Source organism: Gallinula chloropus (genome assembly GCF_964237585.1).
Source record: "Gallinula chloropus genome assembly, chromosome: 1".
Classification (NCBI taxonomy): Eukaryota; Metazoa; Chordata; class Aves; order Gruiformes; family Rallidae; genus Gallinula; species Gallinula chloropus.
The window spans coordinates 61,372,374-61,385,031 of NC_140085.1; the positions used below are offsets into that span (position 1 = coordinate 61,372,374).

The 12,658-nt window shown below is 40.4% G+C and overlaps 1 protein-coding gene across 2 annotated transcripts in view; it reads right to left on the bottom strand.

Annotated features, from left to right (window-relative positions):
* Nucleotides 1-12,192, bottom strand: part of SYT1 (synaptotagmin 1) — a gene marked incomplete at both ends in the record, with an annotated part of 130,437 nt that extends 118,245 nt beyond the window's left edge. For both annotated transcript variants that reach the window (XM_084272070.1, XM_084272069.1), the window contains one exon: nt 12,021-12,192. In XM_084272070.1, the coding sequence (XP_084128196.1) occupies nt 12,021-12,192 (172 nt within the window). The remainder of the gene's footprint in view (nt 1-12,020) is intronic.
* Between the last annotated feature and the right edge of the window lie 466 nt (nt 12,193-12,658).

Here is a 12,658-nt window from a genome sequence, read left to right on the forward strand (position 1 = left end):
AGTTGTAATCTAAAATGCTACACTAGACTGAAATTTATGAATAGTAAGCTTGCCCTATCTTCATCTGTCCTTCCCTTGCCTACGCTGCAAGTAAATCTGCACCCATGAGATATTACAAACAAATAAGTAAGTCCGGGGCTGAGACCTGAAATGCTATATCCCAGCTTAGGGCAGCTGTTGGCTGAAAATGGGGTACTGAGGTCTTAGAAAACATGATAAAATAGCTGACTTTGGGAGAGAAGTGAGGCTTGAAAGCTAAAGAAACAAGTCTGAATGTTGGGTTAGCAAGTATATTACTTGTGCCAGTTTTTTCATGTGAGTTCTGGCTAGGACAAAAGTGTTGATAAATACATAAATGAAATTACACAGAAAGGAAACAGAAGATTCAATGAACTCTGGTAAGGAAGGATCATAAAATATCTGTAAGAAAGCTATAACAATTATTATCAACATGGTTGACTGCATGAAGAATGTACTGCCTTTCTGTGAACTTTTTACAGTAAAAAACCAAAAAAAAAATCTAATGCCTGTCTTAGTCCTGGAGGTTTTCTCCCTACTGGGGTATGGCTATATGGGGGATGGTCCTGACAGAGCTCTAGGGTGAGAAAGCTTCTCATGTGAAAATGACTTTCAATCCTACTGACAGCTCACCAGCTTCAGGATACCCTTCCTCCCTTTCTCTTCAAGGAACTTGCACCCCTACACTCCACCGTGTCAAACAAATGGTTTGTGTGGCTGCTTCAAACTGTCAACATGGGAGCTGCCAGCAAAGGTGAAGGAATATTATTCAGGAGGCAGCCTGAAATAGCTGAGTTCCTTACCTTCCTGAGAATAAAGGAAATCAAGGGATAAAGTTGGAAAACATACTCGGATCTACCTTTCCTGCAGGAACAGCTAGGTAAGAAATGCAGGACTCTTGGGGTCAGGCTCTGTAGCCTAATATGGGACATTTGTTTAAGAGTAGAACCCTGAAATACCCAGTGCTCTTTGCTTATTTTGTCCAATGGCATTTCACAGCAAAATGCACATGCTGTCCTTCAGCCATGACTCCAGTCCAGTTAGTTCCCTTGCTCTGCATCAGATCGTACATTGACAGCAGAGAGTGAACCAATCTCTCCCAAAGTAAGAGAAATCAAGTCTCTAAGTCTGGGGAAAGTGTTTTAAGGCTATGAATCAGTCTAAGAGGCTAACCTAGGGCTCTTCCTAGGTATCAAAGTCTGTGAGACCAGTACCATTTCAGACACATCTCGCTCCCGTTTTTCCTTCTGGATAAACCCGGGCCTCCTGTTCCTGTGATGTTCCAAACCAAAGCACTTAACTCATGTCTGTGACTCTGACTCCTGAAGCCTGGTTCCTAAAAGCTAAGTGTAGAAACCCTGAACATTTCTGGAGCTCCTTTTTAGATGTGGGTTGAAATGCCTTTCCCATCTGAAAGGACAAACCTCATCTTTCATTCTGACGGCTCTTGCTGCAATAGGGAAACAGTGCCAGCTACAGTACTGAAACATGCCCCCAGATGATATAGGGGCTGTGAGCAAATTAGGGAGCTCTTGCTGAAGTTGATAATTAAGATTAGATTCAGATTCAGAAACCTGCACAGGAGTAGGCAGATGGCTCGCTCAGCTGCCAGCTGGAACTCAGCCTTCATGAGGCAGTCATTCAAGTTCAGCAGCACAGCTTCCTTCTGTGAAGCCAGAGCAAAGTCTACCTACCCAAGATCCTTCTGAAGATTTGAGGCCACCTCCACAGCTCTTGCAAACTGGCTCTGCGTTGTGGAAGAAGTAGGGATTTTCAGATCTAGACCAGTTCAAGATCTCGCTTGAAATACAAGCCAAGGCTAAAAAGATAAAAGGAGCGCAAGAAAGGATGCTATAGACCTACAGGGACTTGTAATCCCTCAGGGAAGACTAGTTTGGGCAATTCTCAGCAGCAAACTCACCCAGCTCTAAGTGGAATAGTTAACAATAACAACAAAGAATGACATTCTATTCAGCATCTTTGCCAACTTACAGCAGTACCTCAGAATTACAGAGGCTTCATTATGTACTCTTGGTTCTTATAAAAATGCAAGAGAATATCTTCTAGCTTGCCACAGTGCGTAGGCACAAGTACCTGAGCTAAGGATGGAATATCAATCTTAACAGTAATTCCTATATTTTCATTGCCCATTTATACCATACTTTTCAGAAGCAAATCTATTAACCATAGTCCCAAGTGCTTTTTTTCTTTCACGCGGTACGCTGCTGAGAATCAATCTTTAAATGTATTCTCAATTTTAAGTTCAGAACAATTGTTCCATGAACTCTCTTTATAGAGCATTTTCAGAGCAAGATTACAAACTGAATTATAACAGATAATGGGTAATTTCTGTAGACACTTTATCTGCAGGTAAGTTGGAAAAAAACCTAACAAAGATTGTGTTTATTTTATGCATGTAAACATAATTTTAGTGCACTTTCCCTCACACAAAGTAATGAAATTTTAAGATACATTCCCAGTACTGAAAGGAAGCCAGCAACCATGTTCAGTTTTCTGCTTCTAAATTGAATTCTCTACTCTATTTATAAGGCACCGGCACAACTTGACATATCTATAGTGCAATAAAATACCTACCAGAGTCGTTGTAACATATAAAATAATAATCACAGTGATATGCTAGAGGAGACCCTTGGGGGTGCTCTGACACCCCTTGTTAAAACCCTGTCACCAAACCAAAGTTAGTTGCTCATGCCTGTTTCTGCTAAAGATGATTTTCATCCCCATGACTGTAAAACTTAATTAATCTGAATGTTTTTTTTGTTTTCTTCTATTTTGCTGAAATGTCCTTGATATTGCGTATTTCACAGGAGAACTTACTTCTCCCACCCCTTCTTTCAGATTGCACAACTCAAACCCCACTGCTGTTTTGGAAAATGATGTTTCAGAGACAGGTAATCAATAAGGTACAATTCTCTTTGATGCTGAGGTTACACTCCCTGTGTGCTTCTGGCTAAGAGACAGTATTTCCCTTGATGTGACAGTGCCTTCTCAAGGTGCTGTAGAAGAGGACGTGGGTTTAGCCTGTGACAGGCTCCCCCTGTGCTGGGGATGGAAAGTGCTGCAGCTGGTGCCCTGGTTCAAGTTGTTGGATTCTGCTCTTCTGATTTCTCCTTTTCTCCTCAGCTTGTAGAAGGAGCCAAGAAAGTGGTCAGAATAGGGATAAGATCAGTCCTCTCTCAGAACCAAGTGTGTCAGATGTGTGGGTTGCACTTGCTTTGATCAGAGATGTGTAACCTCCTGGTGAGCATGTGTGCTTGCTGGTGCTGGATGAAGCTGGATCATGCTACGGTCTGCAGCAGAACCTTTGGGACATACTAGAGCAGCTTGTGCTAGCTCAAGTATCTACTTAGATATTTGGATTTAAAAGCTGTATTTTTCAGGACTCCTAATTTCAATTATTCAAAATATGCTGGTCTCTTAAAAATAACAAAGGTGTTTTCAAATTATGAATTTATAAAGTAACAGAGTTGAATTGTTTTTCTTTGTCTCGTGATTTTTGTGTCATGTGAATGTGCATGGGTAGTATTTTCAAAGCTTTTCCCCATCAGCAGGTGATCTAGAAACTTTTCTTTAAGAAAAAAAAAAATAATTTCTGAGGTTCCAGTGAAATTACTTGGTTTGAGGTTGCATGGCCAGGTTTTAGTAGTGAAGCAGCTACAGGGGTGGCTTCTGTAAGAAGCTGCTAGTAGTTTCCCCTAGGTCTGAAAGAGCCAATATCAGATGGCTTCAAGACAGACCTGCTGATGACCAAGGCCAAGTCAGTCAGCGATGGCGGTAGCGCCACTGTGATAACGTATTTAAGAAGGAAATGAAAAAAGGAGCATCAGAATTTTCAGCTAGAGGCAGGAGTGAGAAGGTGTGAGAAACTCTGCAGACACTAAGGTCAGTGAAGAAGGGGGAAAATGGGGTGCTCCAGGTGCCAGAGGAGAGATTCCCCTGCAGCCCATGGAGCAGCCCATGGTGAAGCAGGTTGTCCCCCTGCAGCCCACAGACGATGATAAGAAGTAGAGGTTTCACCTGCAGTGCATGGAGGACCCCGTGCTGGAGCAGGGGTCCACAAAGGAGGCTGTGACCTTGTAGGAAGCCTGTGCTGGAGCAAGCTCCTGGCAGAACCTACAGCCCATGGAGTGAGTAGCCCATGCTGGAGCAGTCTGGTCCTGAAGGTCTGCACCCCATGGAAGGGACTCATACTGGTACATTTTGTGAAGAACTGCAGTCCCTGTAGAAAGGACTCATGTTGGAGAAGTTCATGTAGGACTGTCTCTTATGCTGGAGCAGGTGAAGAGTGTGAGGAGTCCTCCTGCTGAGGAGGAAGGATGACTGCAACTGCCATTCCCTGTCCCCCTCTGATGCTCAGGGGGAGGAGGCAGAGAAATTGGGAGCAAAGGTAAGCCCTGGATAAAGGAAGGCATGGGGGGGAGGTGATTTAAAATTTGGTTTTATTTCTCAATACTCTATTATGTTTTACTTAGTAATAAATTCAAAGATTGATTTTCCTAAGTTGAGTCTGTTTTGCCCCATGATGGTAATTAGTGAATGATCTCTCCTTGTCCTTATTCTGACCTCCAAGCCTTTTGTTAGATTTTCTCTCCTCTGACCAGCTGAGGAGGGGTGTGATAGAGTGGCTTTGGTGGCACTGGGCCTCCAGCCCAGGTCAAGCCACCACAAAACAGAACCCTGGGCTGGAGGCTTCAGGAAGAAACTAAGTTATCAGAGATTTGCATTTAAATAACTACAGGAAGTTCTGCACCAACATGCAGAAGAACTTTTACACAGTGTGGGTGACAGAGCCCTGGGACAGGCTGCCCACGGAGGTTGTGGAGTCTCCTTCTCTGGAGATATTCAAGACTCGTCTGGATGCCTCCCTGTGCGATATCAGCTAGGGAGCTGCTTTGGTGGGGGATTGGACCCGACGATCTCTCGAGGTCCCTTCCAACCCCTATGATTCTGTGATTCTGTAATTTAGAAACAGATTTCACACCCCCCCTCTTCCCCCTCCCCGTCCCCGCCACCTTGTACTCTAATAACTCTTTCTTGTACTTGTTCTGTGTTCCAAAACAAATCTTCGTTACTGATTTCCCCTGTTCCCCAGTGCAAAGCTGCACGCGTTTGTTTGGCATGAGCAACTGCCAATGATTTGATGATAGGAAGGAAAACAAGAAGACTTTAATTTGTGCCTTCGCTCTTCTTCCAGCGCTATACTTCAGACTTTCCTAAACATCAAGAAACTTCTTTCTTTATTCTACTCTAAATCTCTACTTCTCCAAGTCTTCTTTGACAGGATACCTAAATACAGTTTGCCAATGTCAGACTGTTCCTAAACTGAGATGACTGCTTATTTTATTGACAAATACATGTGTGTACGTAACTCTCTCTCTCTGAACATATGGTATACATAGTCCTCATTTTCTGCAGGCAGGCAGCTATTCCTTGCCTGGTATTTCAAAAGGAAGGTCTCTGAAACAAAGCCTATTTTTCTGAGCTAACCTAAGATCTTAGGCAGGGACAAACACTGGCATGTGCCATGGAAATACAAACAAGTATTGGTGAGAACTCTACTGTGATTTTATGTTATTTGTCTCTCTTGATTAAACTGGTTTTTAAATCTGTAAGCGTTACATTATCAGCGTTTTGATTCTTTTTATGAACTTCAAAAAGAATGTGCCCTCTCTTCCCTGTGCCATTAAGATTTGTACTCCAGGAACCATTAAGAGAAGCAGTGAAATGAACAACCTGAAATTATTTTCTGTAGACGATCAAGCTGGCAGCTCAATAAAAATTAAATTTCAGGAAGACCCCCATGCAAAAAATCCTCAATTTTCTAATAAGAGATAAAATTAAATAATATCACCTTGCTAATCTTGATGACAAATAAGAATGAAAAATTAAGAAATTAATTTATTGCCTCTGATAGAAGGTAGTAAGAACTCTTAATGCAACCTCAGCTGGTCAGTCAAGAAAGGCAGAAGGGAAGAAAAGCGAGACCAGCAAGGAGAAAGAAATGATGAGGTCCATTTAGGATGGCTGCTGAAGGCTGAAACTTCAACTTAAGTGGCTTAAACATATAAAGCCAGACTTATTTTATTTGTTAATTTACCCCAATATATCCACAAGTCTTTACTCTGGCTTACTAAACTATTATTTAGAATTAACCTAGACCTCAGTCTTGCAGTTATTGTTACATATTTTATTACTGTTTCCACTATAGCCTCCAGTCCCGTTTTGTTTTGACAGTTACTCACTAAGGCGAGGAGAGATGAATAAACCTTTCTCTGAATATCTGCAAACAGAATGTGAAAGAAACCTGCACAGACCATCGGGTTTCAGCCTGAAACACCACACAGTTCTGAGCTCCTGGTTTGGGGGATTATCAGTCAGTTGTATTTGATGAATCAAATTTAGGGGGTTTTGAGCACCAGCTATTGAGGCCAAATGGAGTTGCAAGCCAGCCAAACATTTTGGAAAAAGGTTGGTATGGAAATGTAATTTTTTATCCAATTTCAATGTAAGATGGGAAAGAGCATTAGAAGTACGCAATAACTTGTTATTAAAGAGTGAAAGACAGTATTCTGGACTCAGTGCATTCAGTATTACAGCTGTTTGGGATTATATGAGAAGCCTTAACAGAGTACCATTATTCAGTCAGATGTATGCTGGGATTTTATTGGATTTTTACTCTTTTATTTACCTTACTGGCAGAACAAGGTCTTCTGCTCATACAGGGAGACACATAGGAAACATATCAAGATCACTCTGCTTTTACGAAGGTGCTTAATTAAGTAAACTAATGCTGATTGAGGTTAAGTTTTATTTTTGCATGGTTAACATCAGTATCTTGGCATTTAAAACCTCTGCCCAAGAGCTGTTGCTGTCTCGCATTCCCATAGTCTTGCTAGAACTTGCTTACTGTAAATGTATAGCAGCTACATTCCTGGGCTGTAGACAAAGGCACAGATGGAAGAGCGGTGAGAGGGAGGAAGGAAAGAATCGATATGTCTTAGAAAGTCTTGTAATGCAATTTTGTTTTCAGAAGTGTAAGTGCCATTTTATCTGCTTTTGTTTTACCCCTTTTTTCAGGTGTTGGAATTACTATGTTTAAAATGCAAAGTGTAAAAGCAGAGATGGTGCTTTTTTTTTTTTTTTCCCTCCTGCTGGTAAACAGCTTAAAATTTCTGCAGATTAAAGATAAATTGGGATGGAAGATATAAGAACCAATTAAGATAGAGTGACTTTTATACACAGTGCAGTTACAGAAAAACAACTGTACTGTGATTATGCAAATCAGCCACTCACAACCAAAATGCAGGGATTTACATAACGGAGAAAAAAAATTCTTCACAGTTCTGCCTCAGTAACCTTACAGGATTTTTGCACTTTAATTGTATGACTCATTGTAATAAAATGATCCCACTTGCTTTATCCAGAGTAGAAATATATGTTAGGACATCACCATTCTGAATGATTTGTGTGTTTCTGGAAGCCCATGCTCCCCTGCCACAAAAGGTCGGGTATCTTTTACTTTCAGGAGATGCAAATCAATGAGAAAACAGAATATCTGGCTGTATCAATCAAAAATTTAACTGGGTTTACCTATTGTATCACTACTTCTGTAATAAATGTGTACTAATACAAATGGTCCCTCTGTTCCTCTTGTAACTTTTAGTTTCTCATTCTATTAAGTTCATCCATTTTTGATAAAATAAAACTTCTCTGTTACAGGGGGAAACGTCAGTGTCATTTAAATTGCACAGACCCTTTCTTGGAGTTTTGCAAAGTGAAATCTTAATGGGAACCCTGATATTTTTAGTTTGTTAAATATGTCTAGAGGGTTTAACTTGTGATTTCTGTGTGTCCTACACAACATTATTTAAAAAAGATGACTGCTATTCTAAGCCACGTAGAAGGAACAGTATTTATTCAGCTGGGTGCAGTTTGCTGTACCTTTGTCAGCATGTATTCCACTATTTGAGTGGGGAGAGGGGTGTGGTTTTGGCTACTTTTCTATAAGCATGACTTGGTATGATGCAATTCTGTGAAAAAAATAGAAAAAAAGGAGGCTATGTATCAATTAGCTCCTACTATGGCTGGGCTTTTTGTCACTCGAACCACATTGATTTCAGGTGAGCTTTTTATATTCTACGTTTTTCTACATCCATTAAATCATGAAGGGTTATTTCCCATGTGCAGACATCTTAGGCAGAAGCAACTAAAACATTTAATTATTTCCCTGTCCCACACAGATGACAGAGCACTGACAAAAAAAAACCCCAAATACCCTCTCATTAACCCTGTCACGTGGGGGTGAACACGAGACCTTCAGAAGTTTTAAATGAGAGAGAACAAAGGCTAGACAACTTGCTGATTAGGGCATTCCTCTGCTGGGTGTGAGACTCAGGGTCAGGTCTTCAGCTTCAGTCTACCAAAGGAAAAACCTGGTTCATGGTCTTGGAAGTGTTTTTAGACTCAAGTATCTGTGTTGCCTGAATGGGGCCCGTTAACCCTCTTTATTGTCTCTCATGCAGCAAATTTCAAGGAAGGCACTACAGAAACAATTTGGTTGGAGCAAATTTACAATCATCTGCTCTATTTTAAGAGAGATTCTCAAAATTTGCGACCAGTTATAAGAGGTCAGGTCTGACAACTTTTGTATCACAGTTAAATTCTCAGTTTGTGACAGGCTAACAGCACCTTGCTGACAACTCCATACCGACATAAACCAAATAAATAATAAGGGAATGCTATATTCTTCTGATAGGGAAATAAAATCTCTTCTCCCTTCCTGCCCCAAATATTTGGGAGACAGCCTACTTAAACTTCTTTGGTGATCTGTTTGTGTGTTTGTAAATGAGAAACACATATAGACCTGTCAATTGCAGTCAATTCATGTAGGATTTCTTATTGAGGAAAATAAAAGTAATTTGGGAACTATAATGCTTCAATATGTCAATGGCCCTACTTGATATTTAAACATTTTAAAAAACCCACACTCAAGCATGTTGCCCTTCTGTAGCACAATGAACACTCAACTTTCTTCTTGAAATGGCAAAATTAAAAAAATAAATATACATACACAGCTGAATGTCATGTAAACAGTCCCAGTATTTGACAGAGACGCTGGGAAGATCTAATCACATCTGCAGCCTCCAGAAGGAGAGCAGACAATTGGCACGGCATTTGTCACTACCCAGGTTCATTTCTCCAATACAAAATTACTGCAAGATCTTGGATAAGACGCCAGATTTCTAAAATAGGGGTGATATGTTCAGGTCTCACTATCAGCATAAGGTACCACATTTTATAAATACTATAATATATTTCATGATAAATAAAAGCTGTCTCACATAGTACAGTTTCCTCAGTAAGCACTTTCATCATGTAAAACTAGGGTTTTGGGGTTTTTTTTCATGAACAGAAAAATCACAGAACAGTAGGAGTTGGAAGTGACCTTGAAAGATCATCTAGTCCAAACCCCCTGCCAGAAGAGGATCAGCTAGACTAAATCACACTCGTGGGTTTTGAATGTCTCCAGAGAAGGAGACTCCACAATGTCTCTGGGCAGCTCCATCACCCTCAGAGTGAAAAAGTTCCTCCTTACATTCACATGGAACTTCCCATGCTCCAGCTGGCAGCCATTGCCCCATGTCCTATCGCTGCCATTACTGAGAAAAGCCTGGCTCCATCATCCTGACTTTTGCCCTTTACATATTTATAAACATTAATAAGGTCACCTCTCAGTATCCTCTAAGCTAAAGAGGCCCAGCTCCCTCACCATCTCCTCATAAGGAAGGTGTTCCACTCTCTTAATCATCTTGGTGGCCCAGTGCTGGACTCTTTCAAGGAGTGCTATATCCTTCTTGAACCAAGAAGCCCAGAACTGGGCACAATATTCCAGGGCGGTCTCAGCAAGGCAGAGTACACCTACTAACCACACCCCTTCTAAGACACCCCAGGATGTCATTGGCCTTCTTAGCCAGGAGGGCACATTGCTGGCTCATGGTCATCCTGCTGTCCATCAGGATCTCCAGGTCCCTCTCACCTACACTGCTCTCCAATAGGCCAGTCCCCAGCCTATACTGGTACCTGGGATTGTTCTTCCCTAGATGCAAGACCCTACACTTGTCCAGGTTAAATCTCATTCAACTTTTCCCCACCCAGTTCTCCAGCCTGTCTGAGGCTTGCTGAATGGCAGCACAGCCCTCTGGTGTGTCAGCCACACCTCCCAAGTTCTGTGTTGTCAGCAAGGTCTATTCGGTACAATGTGGAAAGCTTCTTCAGTCTGGAGTTTCTCCAGACTGGACTTTCAACTTGTTTTCATTCTTTTTTAAAAAAAGTACTCAGCAGTGCATTCCAAATTCCATTCTATCTAGAGACCTTTTCCTAGACCTACCAACTACAGAGTTCCTCCTATTAGAAACCATTCACTCCTTTGCTAGGCTAAAATCAAAGTTCAAAAAAAACCCCAAACCAAAAAAGTGTCATCTATCTCATTTACACAGCACAGAGAGATAAAAATTAAAAGAGAAATGCTTCAAATGCTGACCTCCCTCAATGTGTGTCATCTCCCCTACCCCCCGCTTCTTTGTTCTTTGTGTCTTTTTTTGTTTTTTCCCATGATATCATCAGGCAATTTCATGTCAGTATGGTCTGCACTGGACTGTGCAGATTACCAAACTAATGACATATGGACTTATTACTACCGTAACACCTCTAGTCTTGCAAGTGAGAATTTCGAGTGACAGAGCAAGGCTGTTTGCTATCAGTTTTGCAAAAACCTCATCTGCCAGATTGCCAAGATCCATTCCAGAGATAAAAAATCCATTAATATTCTAATTTGTTATCTGTCTTTATCAGTCACACAACACTTCTTTACACAGATTATAACCTTCTAAAAAGGAAAACTCCTACATATGTTAAAGTACTTCCCTCATAATATTTTACATTTACTTATTCTCATGCAGTAAAAATTCTTGGAGGTTGAACATCTCTCTAATGCCTGCTGTTAAAACACAAATATACACACAGACTTTGCCTCCCCGTCTACAAAACTGTCAAAATTATTTGGTGGTGTCACTGGGTAAGTTTTCTGTCAGTAGCAAAAAATGATATTTTTCTTTATTATATGAAAAAATATCGACAATGTTGAATTAGCTGTGCATTTAATACCAGCAAATGAATGCATATTAAAACATATCAAACAGGTTCTGAAGCCTCAGTATCATCAGAAACAGCAGCAAAAAGCTAATACATATATTTTTTTTACAAATGTGAACAAACTGAGGCCTCAAGTTTGAATCAATCCTTTCCAGCTCAGACAGAAAGAACCCTGCTGAGTTTAACCCTGTTGATTTCACGTAAGTATCTACTGGCGCAATCACAGTGTTCTGCATAGGTACTGGAGCTCATGCAAACAACGGCCAGTGGCTGAGCTAACAGAACTACTGAGTGAGAAAAGCATGGCTATCTTCACACCTTACTGATGTATTAGAGCTATTTCTGTGTTAAAAAAGCCCTTTTCCCACTTTCTCTAGATTTTCTAATCCCTTAAAAATACAGACTTTGCCTTATTTTCCTCAATATTTATGAGTTCTGGCCAAATTTTACTTTAAAGTGAGATGCCTACATACATTTGTCACAAAAGTGAAGCTTTAAGTGTTACTGTGAAGAAGTATTTTGTTTACTGTTCCCACGGCCAATGTGTAGTTCTGCCATTCCAGTTCTGATGATTCAGCAAGTATCGATCAGTAAAAATAACTGAGATAACCTGACATATCAGAAATAGTCTCAAATATCATATATATATATATATATGAATTTTATTACAACTAAATATGAGGAGTTTACTAAGCCAGGCTTATCTTCTCATTTTTCTATTTTTGACTGTAAAACATTTAGCATGCTGTCTACATAAATAAAAAAGAAGAAGAAATTTTCAAGTGAACTCTAGTCTGCCAACAGAAGCTTTTTAATCAAGTTTTACTTACATGGAATTTTGTTCAGTTCATTCATGAACTTCTCTTTTAACTTAGAAAATGCATCTTCTTTTCCTCCCCCTCCTCCTGGACTTGCTGGTTCGGTGACGTTACTTGGAGGTGCTGCTGCTACAGTGGTAGCTGGCGGTGCTGCCAGGGCCTCATGATGACTTTCACTCACCATTTTAACCCTTGGGTAAGCTGTTGGAAGAAAAGAAAGACACAATCCCCCCCAAAAGAGGTAAAATTAAATCATTGAAATGGATCTCTCATCAATAAAAGACTAAACAGACAGAACATCACTTGGTGCTCATGCTAGCTGGGCAAATACAACTGCATCAGCATATTGCTTCATGTTCATGATAAAATATTTATTAGCCAAGAGAGAAAAGTCTTTTGCAGGGTTAATTTCAGCCAGAATTGTTTTATTGCTTAGAGTTCTTCTCCAATGGTGTTGCATTTTGAACTGCTGAATGTGAAACCTCAAAATTCCCGTAAAACTCTCACGTAGATTTACATTTTGCTCTTCGGTTTTGAAAGTATAAACCAATTGGGTAATAACCGCTCCCGATGTGCAAATTTCACAGAGTATTTACAGAATTATTTTTCTATGAGAGTACAGAGGTGTGGATCATAGCCAAAGTTTCTAT